The 20,419-nt window shown below is 45.8% G+C and overlaps 1 protein-coding gene across 2 annotated transcripts in view; it reads left to right on the forward strand.

The window, feature by feature from the left end:
- The window catches only part of kitlga (kit ligand a), a 114,784-nt gene that overhangs the window by 33,379 nt on the left and 60,986 nt on the right, over positions 1-20,419 (forward strand). For both annotated transcript variants that reach the window (XM_052029831.1, XM_052029832.1), the window contains exons 2-4: positions 8,937-9,050; positions 12,860-12,922; positions 18,901-19,059. In XM_052029831.1, the coding sequence (XP_051885791.1) occupies positions 8,937-9,050; positions 12,860-12,922; positions 18,901-19,059 (336 nt within the window). The remainder of the gene's footprint in view (positions 1-8,936; positions 9,051-12,859; positions 12,923-18,900; positions 19,060-20,419) is intronic.

Here is a 20,419-nt window from a genome sequence, read left to right on the forward strand (position 1 = left end):
TCGCTCCTGTACGCTGACTCATTGCCACCTGTGATTCATCCAAAAATAATGGTGTCGTCGGCAAATTTGAAGATGGCATTGGAGCCGTGCTTAGCCACACAGTCATGTGTGTACAGACAGTAGAGCAGGGGGCTAAGCACACAGCCTTGAGGTGTACCTGTGTTGATGGTCAGTGAGGAGGAGATGTCGTTACCAATCCTCACCGATTGAGGTCTGCTGATCAGGAAGTCGATGATCCAGTTGCAGAGGGAGACACAGAGGCCCAGGCTATGAAGCTTGATGATGAGTTTGGATGGAATGATTGTGTTGAACACCAAGCTGTAGTTGATGAACAGCAGCCTGACGTATGTGTTCCTGTTGTTCAGATGGTCCAGAGCAGATGAACAGCCAGAGAAATCATATCTGCTGTTGACCTGTTGTGGAGGTTGGCACACTGGAGTGGATCCAGGTCATCTCTGAGGCATGAGTTGATTCACGCCATAACCAACCTCTCGAAGCACTTCATTACGGTTGATGTAAGCGTTACCGGACATAGCCATTGAGGCAGCTCACCTCGCTCTTCGTGGGCACGGGTACAATAGATGCCTTTCTGAAGCAGGTGGGAACCTCAGACCGCAGAAGCAAGAGGTTGAATATGTGGCAATTTTCCACATTGTGAGGTAGATGCCAGTGTTGTAACCGTACTGAAATAATTTGAGTGGTTCTGGAGTGCAGGTCTTTGGTACTACAGCCAGGATGTTATCTGGTGTCATAGTCATGGCTTGATCCAGTGTTCTCAGCCTTTTCTTGACATCACATAGAGTGAATTGAATTGGCTAAATACCAGTTTCTACGATGGTGGGGATCTCGGGGGGGCTGACTTGGATCATCCCCTTAGCAATCCTAGCTGGTTGTGAATGCTTCAGCCTTGCATTCAGCAGTCACAGTAGTCTCCTGACATCACTGAGGATGGCAATCCTTGGAATCTCTTCCACCTACTAAACGTTACATTGTTCACCTCAAGTCGAGTTTATTGTCATGCGCACAAGTGCGGTGAGGTACAGGTACAATGAAAAACTTGCTTGCGGCAGCATCACAGGCAGGTAGGTACAGACAACACACAGAACATAAATTATACAAGACAGTGAAGAGAAAAAAGATTGTGCGCAAAACAAGACCTTAATGCAAAAGACACACAATCAGAGACAAGTCCACGGCAGTGCAAGAGGTGGTGCGTAGTGTTCCGTTGCTGAGGTAGGGTTAGGGTTGTGCAGGTCGGTTCAAGAACCTGATGGTTGAAGGGAAGTAGCTGTTCCTGAACCTGGTGGTGTGGGACTTCAGGCTTCTGTACCTCCTGCCTGACAGTAGCAGTGCTCATTCATAGCCAGATATGACTGCAGAGCTTTGATCTGATCGATCGACTGTGATGTTGCAATACTGCTTAACCCACAGGTAGTTGTGTTGCAGCTTCACCAGGCTGGTGCCTCACTGTTAGGTACCTCTCCTGGCAGATTGTCCTCATTCAGGATCTGCTCAGCACACACCCAGGCCTTGCACTAGTAATGGATTACAAGTCTCACCACGTCCATTTGAAAGCATTGAGAAAGGTTAACTGTCATACAATGGCTGTTTTGTTAAATTGCTTTGTACCTGTATTATTCTGCTACTCACATGCTGTTGTAAATAAGCCTGTTTGTCTTCTTAAATCCCCAGAATGAATAAATTGTTCATAATAAATACAATGGCCTAGGATTTTCTCACCAGCTGCAGAGACACATCAGATAGCTACTGTAGTATTTCCTTAAGTGTGAATACACTGTTCACTCTGTATCCTTGTGTGAAGTCAAAGAGTCATTGAGCCATACAACACAGAAACAGGCCCTTCAGCCCAACTCATCCATGCTGGCCAAAATGTCTATCCAAGCTGGTCCCATTTGCCCACTTTTGGCCCATATCCCTCTAAACCTTCCCTATCCATGTACCTGTCCAAATGCCTTTTAAATATAACTGTACCCACCTCTACTGCTTTTTCTCTGGCAGCATGTTCCATATACCCCCCCCACCCTCTGTGTGAAAAAGTTGCCCCTCAAGTCCATTTTAAATCTTTCGCCTCTCACTTAAATTGAGTTTTGGACTCCCCTTCCCTAGGGAAAGGACTTCGGCTATTCACTTTATCTATGCCGCTCATGATTCTGTTCACCTCTGTAAGGTCACCCTTCAGACTCCTACCCTCCAGGGAAAACAGTCCTAACCTGTCCAGCCTCTCCTTATAACCCAAGCCCTCCAGTTCTGGTAACACCCTAAGTCCTTTCTGCACCCTCTCCAGTTTAATCCCTTCCTTCCTATAGCAGGTCGCCCAGAACTGTACGTAGTACTCCAAATGTGGCCTTACCAATGTCTTGTACAGCTCTAACGTGACACCCCAACTCCTGTACTCAGTATTCTGACTGTTGAAGGCACCATATTAACCTGGATTGTCTGACGTGTTCATACAGTTACTGCTATAACAGCCAAGGCTTCCTGTCATCTTAGGTCAAAAGGTCAACAGACATGTCCACCTTATTTTGAGAGTGACACTTGGTTGTAGGTACCCCAGGCGAGGGAAACACCAACACTGTGTCTCGCCTGTTAAGCTCTGTAAGAATTTTGTACATTTCAATGAGATTGGTCTTGGTTTATTATTGTCACTTGTACCGAGGTACAGTGAAAAACTTGTCTTGCATACCGATCATACAGGTCAATTCATTACTCAGTGCGGTTACATTGAGTTAGTACAGAGTGCATTGAGGTAGTACAGGTAAAAACAATAACAGTACAGAGTAAAGTCTCAGAGCTACAGAGAAAGTGCAGTGCAGGTAGACAATAAGGTGCAAGGTTACAAAGTAGATCGTGAGGTCAGAGTCCATCTCATCGTATAAGGGAACCATTCAATAGTCTTATCACAGTGGAATAGAAGCTCTTCTTAAGTCTGGTGGTACGTGCCCTCAGGCTCCTGTATCTTCTACCTGATGGAAGAGAGGAGAAGAGAGAATGACCCCGGTGGGTGGGGTCTTTGATTATGACTTCACAACCTACTAAACTCTAGAAAGCACAGGTATTGCCTTCTTAACCTCTCTTCATACAACAAGCCCATTATCCCAGGAATCAACCGGCAAACCTTTGTTGCCCTTCCTCTATTGCGAGTAAATCCTATCTTTGATAGTGAGATCCATCCTGTACACGATATTCCAGATGCAGTCTCACCAAGGTCCTAAGCAATTGCAGTAAGACATCTTTACTCTTCTACTCAAATCTTCTTGCAGTCAATACCATTTGCTTTTCTAATTGCTTGCAGTACTTGTATACATAGAACATAGAACAGTACAGCACAGAACAGGCCCTTCGGCCCACAATGTTGCGCCAACATAGCTAATCCCTCCTACCTGCAGAAATCCCATATCCCTCCATTTTCCTCTTATTCATGTGCCCATCCAAGCCCCTCTTAAAAGCCCCCAATGAATTTGCCTCCACCACCCTGTCAGGCAATGTGTTCCAGGCATCCACCACTCTCTCAGTAAAAAATTTACCCCTCATGTCTCTTCTGAACCTACCCCCTCTCACCTTAAATGTATGCCCTCTGGTATTGGATCGCTCAATAATGGGAAAAAGATATTGCTTGTCCACCCTATCTGTGCCCCTCATAATTTTATACACCTCCAACAGATCACCCCTCAGCCTCCACAGTTCCAGAGAAAAGAGCCCAAGTTTGTCCGGCCTCTCCTGATAGCACATGCCCTCTGATCCAGGCAGCATCCTAGTAAACCTCCTCTGCGCCCTCTCTAAAGCCTCCACATCCTTCCTGTAGTGAGGTGACCAGAATTGCACGCAATACTCTAAATGCGGCCTAACCAGAGTTCTATGTTGTCTGTTAACTTTCGGGGATTTATGTCCAAGGACATGCAGTTCCCTCAGTACCAGCATCTTTCAATCTCTCATCATTTAAAGAATAATCCACTTTTCTTTTTCTACCAAAGTGGATGACCTCACATTTTTCCACATTGTATTCCATCCACAATGTCCTTGCCTGCCAATATAGAGCCATAGAGCAATACAGCACGGATACAGGCCCTTCAGCCCAACCAGTCCATGCCGACCACGGTGCCCACCCAGCTAGTCCCAATTTCCTGCATTCGGCCCATATCCCTCCAAGCCCCGCCCCTCCAGGTCCTATGCAAGTTCTTAAATGACACTATTGTACCTGCCTCAACCACTTCCTCTGGCAGCTCGTTCCATATACTCACCACCCTCTGCGTGAAAAAGTAGCCCCTCGGGTCCCTTTTGAATGTTTCCCCTCTCACCCTAGACCTACGTCCTCTAGTTTTGGACTCCCCTACCCTAGGGAAAAGACTGTTACCGTACACCTTATCTATGCTTCTCATAATTTTAAACACTTTAATAAGGTCACCCCTCATTCTCCTACATTCCAAGGAATAAAGACCCAGCCTGGCCAACCTCTCCCTATAACTCAGGCCCTCTAGTCCTGGCAACATCCTTGTAAATCATTTCTGCATGTTCGTGATTGTTTCCCTAAAAATAATGCCACTCTGTATTTTACATTTACAATTGATTCCTACAATCATCAATTTTGTAATTGTGTAGTTTTGAAAGCCTGAGAAGTTTTGGGTCCCATACCTAAGGAAAGATGTGCTATCCCTTTAAAGCCTCTCTGTATCCCCCTCTCAACCATACTTTGTATCATCAGCAATTAAACTTGGTCCCTTCATCACAGCACAGAAACAGGCCCTTCAGCCCATCTCGTCCATGCGGATCTTTTTGCCCATCTACACTGACCTATTTGCCTGCATTAAGACCATATTCTTCTATGTGTTGCCTATTTAAGTGTCTGTCTAAATGCCTCTTAAACATAGTGATTATATCTGATTCAACCACCTCCTCTAACAGCATGTTCCAGATATCAGCCACCACTCCCTGTGCGTAAAAAAAATACCCCTCAGATCCCCTTTAAAACTCCTCCCTCCCACCTTAAACCTGTGCCCTGTTGTTTTTGATACCCCTACCCTGGGAAAAAGACCCCCTCTATGCCTCTCATGCAGTAATCTCATATCCTTCTATCAGGTCACCCCTCAGCCTCCTTTGCCCCAGGGAAAACAAGCCCAGCCCGTCCAATCTCTTCCCCCTAACTAAAGTCCTCCAATCCAGGCAACCTCCTGGTGAATCTCCTCTGCACTCTTTCCAGTGCAATCACGTCCAAATCATTGAAGTAGATTGTGAACAGAGAAACCCAGCACTGATCTCTCTGTCAATCGGCCTTCCAACCTGAAAATGATCCATGGTTTTCTCACAGAGGCATGCAGCCTGGAGACATGCCCTTTCGCCCACTGAGTCTGTGTTGACCAGCAACCACTCATTTAGATGAATCCTATCCTAATTTATTTTATTCTCTCCACATTCCCCCAACGCCGCCCCCCAGTTTCTACCACTCACACTAGGAGCAACTTACAGCAGACAATTGATCTACCGACCTTCACGTTATCGGGATGTAGGCGGAAACTGGAGAACTCGGGGTGGGGGGGGGGGGGGGTGTGGGGTCGGGGAACTCACACAGTCACGGGGAGAAGGTGCAAACTCCACGCAGACAGCACGGGGGGTCAGGATTGAACTCGGGTCTCTGGAGCTTTGAGGTAGCAGCTCCACTAGCTGTGCCTCTGTGCCGCCCAACCATCTATCCGTGAATGAATCCTGACCCCATGCCAGTATATTTTTCCTATCCTATATACACTGGCACCTAGCCTCTTGTTCTAGCCATTCTATAAAAGACACCCAACTCGTATACAATAAGATATTCAAAGTGAAGTCCCACCTAATATTGTGCTCCTACCTAAGATCAAAACTCCTCTCTACTACTTCCATTTCCCATTGCAAACTCTCCTGTAATCTGAGTGAAGTTTTCAATTGTTATTGAAATAATGGCTTAAATGCTCAGAGATGGTCATTGCTATTCAATGCCTGACAATAGTTCAAAGGCAGTTAATTAATACTAAGCACTGAAAGGGCAGGCACGGTAGTGTAGCGGTTAGCGTAACGCTATTACAGCGCCAGCGACCCGGGTTCAATTCCGGCCACTGTCTGTAAGGAGTTTGTACGTTCTCCCCGTGTCTGTATGGCTTTCCTCCGGGTGCTCCGGTTTCCTCCCACATTCCAAAACAAAACGTATGGGTTAGGAAGTTGTGGGCATGCTATGTTGGCGCCAGAAACATGGCAACACTTGCGGGCTGCCCCCAGAACAGTCTACGCAAAAAAAGATGCATCTCGCTGTGTGTTTTGATGTACATGTAACTAATAAAGATATCTTATCTTATCTTATAATGGTACTGTAATAGTGTAATAGAGTGTGTATCTTCTCCCCGTGTCTGTGTGGATTTCCTCCAAGTGCTCTGGTTTCCTCCCACATTCCGAAAAAAAATGTACGGGTTAGGAAGTTGTGGACATGCTGTGTTGACGCTAGAAGTGTGACAACACTTGCAGGCTGCCCCCAGAACTTTATACGCAAAGGTGCATTTCACTGTGTGTTTCAATGTACATGTGACTAATAAAGAAATCTTAATCTTAATTAAGCTGATTGAATCCTACTCAGTAGCTGCTGGAGCACAGCGATGGCAGCCTTTATGTGCCACATAAGTTGTGGACAGCCCAGTGCATTACAGACACCAGCCTCCCCTCCTTGGACTCTGTCTTTACTTCTCATTGTCTTGGTGAAGCAGCCAGCATAATCAAAGACCCCACCCACCCGGGTCATTCTCTCTTCTCTCCTCTTCCATCGGGTAGAAGATACAGGAGCCTGAGGGCACGTACCACCAGACTTAAGGACAGCTTCTACCCCACTGTGATAAGACTATTGAACAGTTCCCTTATACAATTAGACAACTATGACCTCACGATCTACCTTGTTGTGACCTTGCACCTTATTGCACTGCGCTTTCTCTGTAGCTGCGACACTTTACTCTGTACTGTTATTGTTTTTTACCTGCACTACATCAATGCACTCTGTACTAACTCGATGTAGCTGCACTGTGTAACGAATTGACCTGTACGATCGGTACGCAAGACAAGTTTTTCTCTGTACCTCAGTACAAGTGACAATAATAAACCAATACCAATACCAATCCGTGGGTAGGTTGGAAAAATAGGCCTTTGAGAGGTAAGGGCGGGTGAGGATTTAAATGTTGACATTTCTTGGTCATGTGACATCCTGTGTGTTCTGATAATCAGCAAATGGAGGCCACCACTGGAAGCAGAAGGCTCGGCAATCACCGTCAAATGGTACAGGTTGTGGTCACAGGTGGCCGGTGAGTGACGGGAACGTCAGTTCGACGATCTGGCCCATTGTGACCTTGTTGGACAGCAGAGTCATGTGGTGTACCTGCTCTCAGCAATGTACTGTAGGCACGTACATTTAGTTTGCATCAACATGTAAATAGTTTAAATAGTTTAATTATGCTGCCTTGTGAATGAACCGTTGAATAAGTATATGCCTTTGTGAACGTAGCAAATGAGCCAATCACTATTTTGATCTCTTGTGAATTCTGGTACACAACGACAAAGAAATTGGGTGGAACTTGGTTCACCTTAACTGAAGTAGGGCCCTTTTCTTAATGGAGCAACAAACAATCTGCTGGAGGAACTCTGGGTCGAGCAGCATCTGTGGGGTGGGGGGGAGGTGGTTAGGAATTGTCGACATTTCAGGTCGAAACTCTGCATCAGGACTGAGAGTGGAGAGGGGAAATAGCTTACTCTGTATACTGGCCTCAGTCTCACCAGTCCCTCTTCTCTTTATACCGGCCATCTCCCCTCTCCACTCTCAGACCTGAAGCAAGGTCTCAACTCAAAACATCGAGGTCCTGCACCTTCATGTCAGAACATCATCTGACGAAAGGTCTTTGACCTGAATCTTTAACTCTTGTTTCACTTCCCACAGACGTGGCCTGATGTGCTGATGATACAAAATTGGGTGGGGCATGAGGAGGTGGAATTGAGGCTTTGGAGGACAGAGGAGACTGGGCAAGAACACGGCAGACAGAATGTAACATGGAAAATGTCGGCTCATCCACTTTGGCAGAAGGAGTCAGAAAACAGTGTCTTTCCTCAACTGCAAGAGATTGAAAGGTGCTGGCATTCAGAGAGAACTGGGTGTCCTTGCAAATGGAGCATTGGCCTTTACTTTGAACTCAAGTCCTCTTGTGATAAGGATCTTACTGAAATTATAAGGGGTCCTTGTGAGGCATAGTTGGAGTATTTCTAATTGGAATATTGTGCACAGGTCTGGTCTCCTTACCTGAAGAAGGGTATACCTGTGCACTGAACCTTGACCAGATTAATTCCTGAAATAGTGGGTTTGTCTAAGAAGAGAGGTGAAGCAGATTGGCCTTTGCCCCCTAGACCTTAGCAGAATGAGAATTGATCTCACGTGCAATGTTCTTCCAGAGCCTGAGAGGGTAGAGGCAGAGTTGATGTCTCCCCAACTGGGTGTCTACAACCAGGGGACACGGTCTCAAAATAAAGGGTGGGCCGTACAGGGCAAAGACAAGAAATCCCTTCACCCAGATGGTAGTGCATCTTTGGAATTCTCTACCCTTGAACGATGGGGAGGCTCGGTCACCGAGGATATTCGGGACATAGATAAATAGAGCTTTGGATATTAAAGGAATCAGGGAACAGGTGGGTTAAGTGCAGGAACAGCGTGCTAAGGTAGCAGGTTGGACAAGGTCATCCACAAGGTGCCGAATGGTCTCCCCACCCGCCACCTCTTCCACTTACCTTTTTATCTATTTTCAGATTTTGCTTTAAAATATGAAAAATCTGCACTCGACATACAAAATCTGAAAGTATCTAACACCATGTGCAACAAAGGCAGCTGACATTTCACTGAGTTTCTGATTTACTGCTTTTCTCTTTCACAGACTTTGATAAACAGCGTGATTTACCTGCAGTTATTTCTGCTCAATATATTTGGAGGACCTATATGCAAGACAGGGAACCCAGTGACTGATGATATAAAACGCATTGATGAGCTGGTGAGTAATAAAGGCTGGGGGATCATGTAAAAATCTTGTGACTGTTCCCTACTCATAGCAGTTGGAAGAGAAATTAGAAAACACTAGGATGTTTAGAGTCATAGAGTCATACAGCATAGAAACAGGCCCTTCGGTCCAACTCATCCATGCTGACTGTGTTGCCCAGCGAGCTAGTCCCATCTGCCCGCGTTTGGCCCATAGCCACCTAAACCTCTCCTATCCATGGACTTATCCAGATGGCTTTTAAATGTTGCTAATGTGCCCGCCTCAACCACTATTTCTGGCAGCTCATTCCAAATATGCACCACCCTTTGCATGAAGAAGCTGCCCCTGATGTCCCTTTTAAATCTCTCCCATCTGATCTTAAACCTATGCCCTCTTATTTTTAGTACTCCCTCTCTGGGGAAAAGACTGCACGCTTGCACCCTGTCTATGCCCCTCATAATCTTATATACTGGTTATTTCCTGAACCTCTTCCCACACAATGGATTTTTTTGTCATATTTTTAAACATATCAGCTATATAATTAATTCCTTCATATAATGTGGACCTTACTGACAAGACCAGCACCTATTGTCCATTCCTAATTGAACATAGAACAGTACAGCACAGAACAGGCCCTTCGGCCCACGATGTTGTGCCAACATAGCTAATCCCTCCTACCTACAGAATTCCCATATCCCTCTATTTTCCTCTCATTCATGTGCCCACCCAAGCCCCTCTTAAAAGCCCACAATGAATTTGCCTCCACTACCCTATCAGGAATGCATTCCAGGCATCCACCACTCTCTCAGTAAAAAATGTGCCCCTCACGTCTGTTCTGACCCTACCCCCTCTCACCTTAAATGCATGCCCTCTGGTATTGGATCACTCAATAATGGGAAAAAGATGTTGCTTGTCCACCCTATCTATGCCCCTCATAATTTTATACACTTCCAACAGATCACCCCTCAGCCTCTGTCGCTCCAGAGAAAACAGCCCAAGTTTGTCCAGCCTCTTCTGATAGCACATGCCCTCTAATCCAGGCAGCATCCTATTAAACCTCCTCTGCAGCCTCTCTAAAGCCTCGACATCCTTCCCATAGTGAGGTAACCAGAACTGCACGCAATACTCTAAATGCGGCCTAACCAGAGTTCTATAGAGATGCATCATAACTTCTCGACTCCTATACTCAATACCTTGATTAATAAATGCCAGCATTCCATAAACTGCCTTAGCCACCCTGTCCACCTGTGCGGCCACTTTCAATGAGCCATGGATTTCCACCCCAAGGTCTCTCTGCTCTTCAACACTGTTAAGGGTCTCGCCCTTAAGAGTGTACTGCCTCTTGACATTAGTCCTACCAAGTTGCAACACCTCACTTTTATCCGGGTTAAACTCCATCTGCCATTTCTCTGCCCACATCTGCAACTGACCTATATCCCGCTGTATCCATCGCCAATTTTCTACACTATTCGCAACTCCACCAATCTTGCCCCCTGAAATGAGGGCAGTAAAATGCCAACCACATTGGTTGGTCTGGAGTCACTAGACTTCATAAGGACAGTACACTTCCTTCCCTGTGGTAGACCAGATTCATTTTTTACAACCTTGCTGTAATTTTTCTGATTGATACCAGCTGGTATGTACAGTATGAATTATTGACTTTAATCAGGCTGGGTGTGGTAAATTATTTGAAGTTAAAGCTCCCCAGCTGCTGTTCTGAGATAGGAACTTGCGTTTCTGGCTCAATAATGCAGTCTTCCAAATAGTATACTAACCACCGGACCTGCACTCTGCCCTATTCCGCACACTGAGATCCCACAAACAGCAATGAGGTGAACAGATGGTCTTATTTAGCACAGGGCAAATAAACAAACTGCAGGAGGAACTCAGCAGATCAGGTGGCATCTGTGGAGGCGGAGGGATGGTCAACGTTTCCGGTCAAGACCCTGCATTGGGATTGATGCAAGCAAGTCCCTTTCGCTCCGCAGATGCTGCCTGACCCACTGAGTTCCTCCTGCAGTGTGATTTTTATTTGATCCAGATTCTAGCAGACGCGGCCTCTCTTGTGTCATGTTTTGTGTGATGTTGGATAAGTTAGGACCACGGGATACAAAAGTGCCTTGGACTCCATTTCAAGTGGTCAATTCCACCATCATTTTTCTAATCCATTTTGATTTTATATTACCTTTGTTGAAAATATAAAGAAATGGCCAGAGTAAATTACCCCTTGTGGTAGAATCCAGACGGAGTTGAGAGTGATGTAGGCAGAATATAATGGGATAAGTGTGAGTGGGTGCTCGATGGCCGGCACAGACTCAGTGGGCCGAAGGGCATGTTTCTGTGGTTTATGACTCTCACCGTAAAACAAAGCCACAAAATGGCAGAACAGAAAGGAAAACCTGAAATATAAGAGCATCTGTGGACAGAATAAGCAGTCAACATGAGGGGCTCTAATACTGAAAAGCAAATCTCAAACTGTTCCATCCAAAATAAGTCAGAATTTTGCTGGAAATATTCAGTGAATTAGGAAAGAGAGAAACCGTACCAATGCTTCAGATCAATGCTCTGTTCTGCCTGGTGTTTGTGACTGACGTGCTATGAGGTAGCAGTGTCTCTTTTTACATGTAAATGTCTTTCTCCTGACCTTGGCTGTGTGCATTTTAAACAGTTGTCTCTCTTAAAGGGAAATGCATTGGTGTGGAAAATGTCCTTCACATCAAAAGACAGTGTTTCAGTCGTGGGGTGGTGATTATTGTCTGCTCCCAACGTAGAAGGCAGATCGTGCAGCACAAACCACTGATGTTCTGCACAGTTGCGCACGTTAGTTGGAGACAAGAGACTGCAGGGGCTAGAGAGTGCTTTAGTTAAAACAAGCTGCTGGAGCAATTCAGTGGGTCAGGCAGCGTCTGTGGAGGCACAGGGATGGTCGATGTTTTGGGTCAAGACCCTCCATCAGGAATGAGAGTGTAAAGGGGATATTGCCAATATAAAGAGGTGGCAAGGTAGGAAGAGGAGATACTGGCCATCTCCCCTCTACACTCTCAGTCCTGATGCAGGGTCTTGACCCGAAACATCGACCATCCCTTTGCCTCCACAGATGCTGCCTGTCCCACTGAGTTTCTCCAGCAGCTCGTCTTATGCAGGTTAGTTGCTTGGGATTTTGGGAGTTGCTCCCGATGCATAAACTCACCCATGTGATGTCTCCGCATGGATGGATCTCCTGCAGCTCCTGTTCCAAACTGGCACTGCTGCTGGTAGTAGTAGGGGGTCTGGGGGTGGTGGACAGACACAGTTAGCACCTTTCTTCTCCAATGGAGAAGGTATCTGAGCTGGACACATGGGGAGGAGATCGGCTGGGAGGAGAGCGTCAAATATTGCAGAAGGCCTTCCCGGAATAATGATTGGGAATGGGATCCATGGGACAGACCTTCACTGCATTGGGGATGAATCCATTGTCTTCTGTGAGTAGACTCCACATCAACTGTGCGGTGAAGGTCTGTCCCTTCTTTCTGTGAGAGCCTCTCGTCCACAGAGCTAATTCCCAGTCCCATATCCAGGTCCAATGCCACATCATGACATCACAGCAGCATATTTGTACCCTCATAGATAGACACATCACACACACAAAAGCACACAACTTGAAGCTGCTTAATGCACTATGCACTAGAAAATTCTAATCACACTTCCCAAATAGTTTAACACCTCAGTTCATTAAAAGTATCACGGGGGGAAAAAAACACTGTATGATTGAATTTCTACATTGCTTTTTGCAGCATGTCAGTTTTTTTTCTGTCACTTAAGTTTTTGTTTCTTTTTCCTTTCAGGTTGGGAACTTGCCAAGTGATTATAAAATCGAGATAAGATATATTTCTAAAGTCCCTAATGTGGTATGTACAGCATTGTACCTTCTGACTTTAATAAGTTGCATTTCCATCTAACTTTCAAAGGAAGTAGGTTAAGAAATTATTTATTATGTCGCAAAATACCTCATACTTATTCAAATACCTCTCAAACTCAGAGAAACATCCAGTGCCCTTCGAGGCAGTGAGTTTGAGATCACGTCATTCTTTGGGCAAAAATATTTTCCTCAGGTCTCTTCTAATACTTCCACCAAATATTGTAAATTTATGCCTCCCAATGCTACACCACACCCAACCCCCACTCTGCCAAGGTAAATACGTCTTCCCTATCCCTGGTCCAACTACGTAGATGCCACGGCCAAGAAAGCTCACCAGTGCCTCTACTTCCTCAGAAGGCTAAAGAAATTTGGCATGTCTCCATTGACCGTCACCAATTTTGACAGATGCACCATAGAAAGCATCCTATCCAGATGCATCATGACTTGGTATGGCAACTGCTCTGTCCAAGACCGCAAGAAACTGTAGAGAGTTGTGAACACAGCCCAGTCCATCACACAAACCAGTCTCCCCTCCATTGACTCTGTCTACACTTCCCACTGCCTCGGGAAAGCAGCCAACGTAATCAAAGACCCCTCCCACTCTGGACATTCTCTCTTTTACCCCCTCCCATCGGGCAGATGATACAAAAGCTTGAAAGCACGTACCACCAGGCTCAAGGACAGCTTCTATCCCACTGTTATAAAATGCTTGAACAGACCTCTTATACAATAAAGATCAACTCTTGATCTCTCAGTCTACCACATCACAGTCCTTGTATCTTTTCTGTCTATCTGCACTATGCTTTCTCTGTAACTGTATCATCTAATCTGCATTCAGTTATTGTTTTACCTTTTGTGCCACCTCAATGTACTTATGTATGGAATGATCTGTATGGATGGCATGGAAAACAAAGCTTTCCACTGTATCTCGGTACATGTGACAATAATAAACCAATTTACCAATCCATCCTCTGCAGGTGTCAGTACGGTTTTGAACAACTCAATTAAATCTCTCCCCAACTTCCCTTGTCCCAAAGAAAAGAATCCAATCTTTCCTGATTGCCTTTCTCAAGGTCTGGCAATATCTTTGTAAATGCCCTCTGCGTACTTTCCAACAGTATCACATTCCTCCTACAGTCTGGTGACCAGAACTTTATACAGCTCTAGCTGTGACCTAACAAGTGTTTTATACAGTGTAAGCATGACCTCCCTAATCTTGTATACTGTGCTTTTACCAATCAAAGCTAATGTGTCTTAGCTCTCCTTAAGGTACACCGTCGGTTGCATGACAGCTGAATGGTTACCGTGGCAACCTCACAAAATGGTGACCCCAATCTAGAGATGCCAATCCTTTCTGAGCCACCTATGGTGCTTCTGTCACATGACTACCCCTCCAATCTCCTCGTCCAATCAAAGAGTCCTTCTCAGATATTTTCATTACCAATCGTTGAAAGAGTTTGAATAACAAGATAAAGCACCATTAATTGTCTCTAATCCCCCTATTATTTTCATCCGACACACTGGAAAAACTAATACAGCATTTCTGGTTACTCCAAGGCAGTCTGAGGTTTAGAAATCCTGTTTCCAAATACTCACCAATGAGAGAGTAGTTGGTTTAGAACACGGTTTCAGAAAACTCTGCCCTTGGATTAGTTTAAATTAGTAAACTCACCTTGGCATTAATTAGTTCTTGTATATTGATCCTTGCTTGAAGCAAAGGCTGAAGTTCCAACTTTCTTTGGAGGTCAGATGGAAGAAGGTGTGCAAGTAATTTTAATTTTGCACGGAGCGTGGCTCAATCACCTTGTTTATTTTTATTCTGGAATGTGAGTGCCACAGGCAAGGCCAGCATTATTGCCTATCCCAAATTGCCCTTGAGAAGGTGGGGGTGAGCTGCCTTCTTGAACGGCTGTAGTCCTTCTGCTGAAGGTGCTTCCCCCAATCCCAATGGTGAGGGAGTTCCAGGACTTAGAGCCAGCAACAATGAAGGATTGATGATAGATTTCCAAGTCAGGCTGGTGTGTGACTTGGGGAACCTATAGGTGGGGGTGTTCCCATGAGCCTGCTGTGTTTGTCCTTCTTGGTGGTAGAGGTTGCGTGTTCAGGAGATGCTGTGGCAGTAGCCTGGGCAAGTAGCTTAGTGCGTTTTGTAGATGGTTCATATTACTGCCACCGTGGGACTGGTGGTATGAAGTGCCAATCAAGTGGGCTGCTTTGTCCTGGATAGTGTCGAGGTCCTTGACATTTGTGGACCCATGCACAGGAAAGTCACACCATTTTGGAGGAAAAGTTACATCAGATCTACAATGACTTGGTAGTTTGGATTCAGGGTTGATTTGCCCATAGAAGATAAGATTTCTTTATTAGTCACATGTACATCAAAACACAGTGAAATGCATCTTTTGCGTAGAGTGTGCTGGGGGCAGCCCACAAGTGTCACCGTGCTTCCGGCACCAATATAGCATGCCCACAACTTCCTAACCCATATGTCTTTGGAATGTGGGAGGAGACGGGAGCACCTGGAGGGAGACCCATGCGGACACGGAGAGAATGTACAAACTCCTTACAGACTGTAGCCGGAATTGAACCAGTGTCACTGGCGCTGTAATAGCGTTACACTAACCGCTGCACTACCGTGCCTGCCCAAACTAACACACAATAACAAGCACATGATTATAACCCATACATTTAGGTAATTGTATAAAGTCCATAGAGTGTTTTCACTCTCTGATGCATCATGCTGTGAATGTACAAGTTCACCAGCAGAGTTTGGGAAGGGGTTGACAGTCTGAACACACTGCAGTACCACGTGCCCATATGAGTCTGCTGCTAATCAGCCCGGTTAGTATCTTTAGACACTTGATCACTTCCATCAGTATCTCCCGTGCATTTAATAAGATCAATCACAGAAGGCAATTGAATAGCAGAAAAGAGACTGGCAATTAATTCACCATGCCAGACTGGGGTTCCCGAAGAGGTGAGAAACCCACAGGGTCTCCGGTGCTTGGGCAAGTAAGCAGTCAGTGATGTCATCATTCTGTGACATAGAAACGTTCAAAATATGGTGTTCGAAATCGGTGGGATAAGATGCAGATTTGCCGTATGTGAAGACAACTGCCTTAGGAAAAGTTGAGAGGGTTCCTCCTGGGTCAGTATGGATGGCCTTTGGTGTTCCCCATAGAAGATTCATTGGGCGGCATTTGGAAAAGTGGGTCTGCATCAGGTGGTAGTTTCGTAGCAGCGGCAGCACCTTCGGGACCCACACAGAGGGTGAAATTAGTAATAGAGATGGACTTACTGTGGCTATCCCACAATAGTTGCCTCACAGATTCCTCATACAAATGGTCCAGACCTTCCGCAGAGTAATGTGCCGTACAATGGATACTTGTATGCCACTCGGATAGCCACGTATGGGTATTTTCCCAGCACTATGAGGGCTTCAGGGAATTGCAGCTGTTGTTTAACTGTGGCTAACGCCCTTGTAGACAAAGATTTGTTAGTAAACTTCCACTACCAAACTTCGGGATTTACCCGAGCAGTCTCTTCTAACAAGGCACAGATAGTTGGGTATAGAGTTTCTGGTACTTCAAGTTATACTCCCATCAGGGGAACATACCAACGTACAGCATAGCTTGCAGAGGAGATACCGACCCAACTAATTAGCCAGAAGGTTCTGTGCTCATAAGAAACTGATGTTCCCCTTGGTGTCCCTGAAGCTGATGTGACCTTCCAAGAAACAGGTAAAGAGACTGACTGTCCCAAAAGTCCCACAACACTTACTGATTCATTGCTCAATGGTGCTGGTGGACAATCGGAAGCATGAATCATGGAATAAGTGTCTCCTGTATCAATTAAGAAATCAAGTTGTTGTCCATTTACAGTCAAGGGAATAGCAGGCTCCAAAATCTTCATAAGGGGCAGAATTTGGGCGTGGAGCCCCTATTTTGGGGGCCGGGGATGTTGATCGAATAGGTTGTTGAAAGTGAATTGGCGGAAATTGTTTATCAATGTTGCCTTGGCGCCGAGGACACTCTGGAACCCAGTGGCCAGGCTGTCATAAACAAAGCAAACCCCTCGCGGACATCCCCGTCCCCTACCCCCACGGCATCTGCTGCCCTGAGCCCTCTACTCTTTCCGTCCAGATGAAGGGGCTCAACCTGAAACATCGACTGTCCATTTCCTGCCCTGCCTGACCCACTGAGTTCCTCCTTGCTGCTCTTAAATCTCACTGGTAGAAAAGTGGATGCCAAGATCAGATCGACCAGGATCTTACTGAACAGCAAGTCAGGAGACACCATCTGACCCAATCCTGCTCTTATTTCAAATGTTTATATACATTTAAAAACCCAGTCGAGAATTGTGCATCCATTGCACCCTTCCCAATCAGAATACTTTGCAACTAAGGGCACACTTTCCATGCAGGTGGTGTTGCAAGCATGGTAGCAAATCTGCACACAGCAAGATCCCACAAGCCCCATTAAAGTAGTAGAACCTCCCTTTTCAGGGGGCATATTCAGCAGGAGATGGTGATGAGCAACCTCCTCTTCCAATGTCAACCGTCCAAGAGGGCAAGGAGGACCTCAGTGTGACATCCACAGTAGAAGATGGCAGCTGTGCCTTGGTACTGGGGTGTCAGCCTGGATTATTGTACTTGAGAGCTTGGAACAGGACTAACCCAAGATTTTGCAAGCCGGGGCAATGGCACCAAGGCAACATTGATAATGACCATGATTCCCCCCTCCCGTCTGACCTTCTTCTAGCCGTGCATGTTGCTTATGGTCTCGTGAAGGTTAATGGAGAACAATGGGTTAACTTTTCAGTTGCAAGACGAGGAAAGCATCAAAAGCAAAAACAGGTTCCAGGGCTGCCACATACATGTACAATGGCTTTATTTACATTGGCTGGCCACTACAGAGTCCGAGGAGGTATATTCCTTGAGCCAAGTAATGAATTCGGTGAAGGTTGAGAGCTAGATGGTCAGAGGGAGAATGGCTGAGTGACTCGAGAAAGAACTCCCCCCCCCCAGATCCTACCACTCAACGACACACTAAGAGCAACTTACAGCGGCCAATTAACCTACCAACCCGCACGTCTTTGGGACGTGGGAAGGAAACTGGAGCACCCGGGGAAACCCACACGGTCACAGGGAGAACATGCAAACAGCACCTGAGGTCAGGATTGAACACTGGAGCTATGGGATGGCAGCTCTACTAGCTACACAACTGTGCTGTCCAATGCTTTACAGCTCCAGAAGATTTCATTCTTGTGTGTAGATTAGCTGCTTTGGTTTAACATCAGGATGAACTCAATTCAGAATCAGATTTATTATCACTGACTTAGATGACGTGAAATTTGTTGTTTTGTGGCAGCAGTACAGTGCAAAGACATAAAACTAATATAAATGACAAGATAAATAAATAGTGCAAAAGAAACGGGAATAATGAGGCAGTGTTCATGGGTTCATGGACCGTTCAGAAATCTGATGGCAGAGGGGAAGAAGCTGTTCCTGAAACATTGAGTGTGGATCTTTAGGGTCCTGTACCTCCTCTATAATGGGACTAATGAGAAGAAGGTGGTGAGGGTCCTTAGTGATGGATGCCGCCTTCTTGAGGAACTGCCTCTTGTTGATATCCTTGACGGGAGGGAGGGTTGTGCCCATGATGGAGCTGGCTGAGTCTACAACCCTCTGCAGCCTCTTTCAATCCTGTGCATTGGAGCCTCCGTACCAGGCTGTCATGCAACCAGTCAGAATGCTCTCCACCATAGATCTGTGGAAATTCATAAGAATCTTTGGTGACGTACCGAATCTCCTCAAACTCTTAATGAAATAGAGCCGCTGGCATGCCTTCTTCATGTATATCATTGGCAGGTCCCTGTATATTCTGGTCAATTCCGTCTCACCCCAGCTCTCTCTCACATTACGTTGTCTTAGCGTTGGGTAATCTGTTCATTAATTTTCCCCTGCAGACTGATACGTGTTGGCTGCATCTAACAGTGCCTGAAATGTCCTTCAGCTTGGATGCTCTTTTAGAAAAGTTTGCCAAGAATTCGTCGAATTATTTAATTATCGAGAATCTCCACCGGATTCTGGATGGCATTCACAACTGTCTGTCTGAAGATGGGAAGGTAAGGTATATGTTTTGGCCTGATGTCCACTACCGGTGGGCAGTGGGTGGTCTCAGGGATGGGTGGTTGGGTGGATGAGATGGGAAATTGCCTGAGGTTATTGATCCTGATTTTTGTTCATCCCCTGACTGTGTACCACTCTCCACCTTTCTCCTGCACTGAGACAAGAAAAGCAGTCCACAGTTAGTGTCTCTCAGGGGATTTCAAGTTCAAGTTCAAGTTACTTTATTGTCATTGCCCCATATGCTGTAAAACACATGGTGGAATGAAATGTCGTTTCCCCCAGACTCTCACAACAGAGGACATACATAAAACAGAGAACATAAAATAAACGTAGACAGAAAAATTGTGCAAGCACAAATAGTGCAAAAAATGGTATATACAGGATACAAAATTAGTGCAGAGTTTGTGCAAACCCGAGTTGGACAAAGAAAATACAGAACTCAGTGTGTTGCACTAATTGTATAAACATGTTCAGCAGCGGCCAAAGTTCTCATGCACCGTTGTGCAAACCAGGACTTTTGACACGGCATTTGTCTGAGACTGCCTCCAGGGTATTCAGGAGCCTGACAGCCTGGGGGAAAAACTGTTGTACAGTCTAGTAGTTCTGGCCCGGATGCTCCAGTACCGCTTGCCAGACGGCAGTGGGACAAATAGGTCGTGGGAGGGATGAGAGGGGTCATCTGTGATTCTGCAGGCCTTGCGGGTGCATCTTGTGTTGTAGATGTCCAGGATGGAGAGAAGAGGTACTCCAGTGATCCAATGTTCAATAGAGTCATCCAGCACAGAAACAGACCCTTTGGCCCATCTGGTCCATGCTGACCAAGGTACCCACCTAAGCTTGTCCCATTTGCCCACATTTGGTTCATATCCCTCTAAACCTTTCCTATCCATGTACCTGTCCAAGTACCTTTTAAATGCTGTTAATGTACCTGCCTCAACCACTTCCTCTGGCAGCTCATTCCATATACTGACCACCCTCTGGGTGAAAAAGTTACCCCTCAGGTTCTTATTAAATCTCTCCCCTCTCACCTTAAACCTATGCCCTCTAGTTCTTGATTCCCCAACCCTGGGAAAAAGACTGAGTGCATTCACTCTGTATATGACCCTCATGATTTTATACACCTCCATAAGATAACCCCTCATTTTCCTACACTCCAATGAAAATGTCCCAACCTGCTCAATCTCTTTCTATAAGTCAGTTCCTCTAGTCCAGCCAATATCCTCATAAATCTCCTCTGCGCTCTTTCCAGCTTAACAGCATCTTTCCAGCAGGTGACTAAAACTGGAAGTAAACAGTGACAAAAGGTGAACACAATATTCCAAACACGGCCTCACCCATGTCTTGTACTGCAACAAT

This window comes from Pristis pectinata, chromosome 15 (assembly GCF_009764475.1).
Source record: "Pristis pectinata isolate sPriPec2 chromosome 15, sPriPec2.1.pri, whole genome shotgun sequence".
NCBI lineage: Eukaryota > Metazoa > Chordata > Chondrichthyes > Rhinopristiformes > Pristidae > Pristis > Pristis pectinata.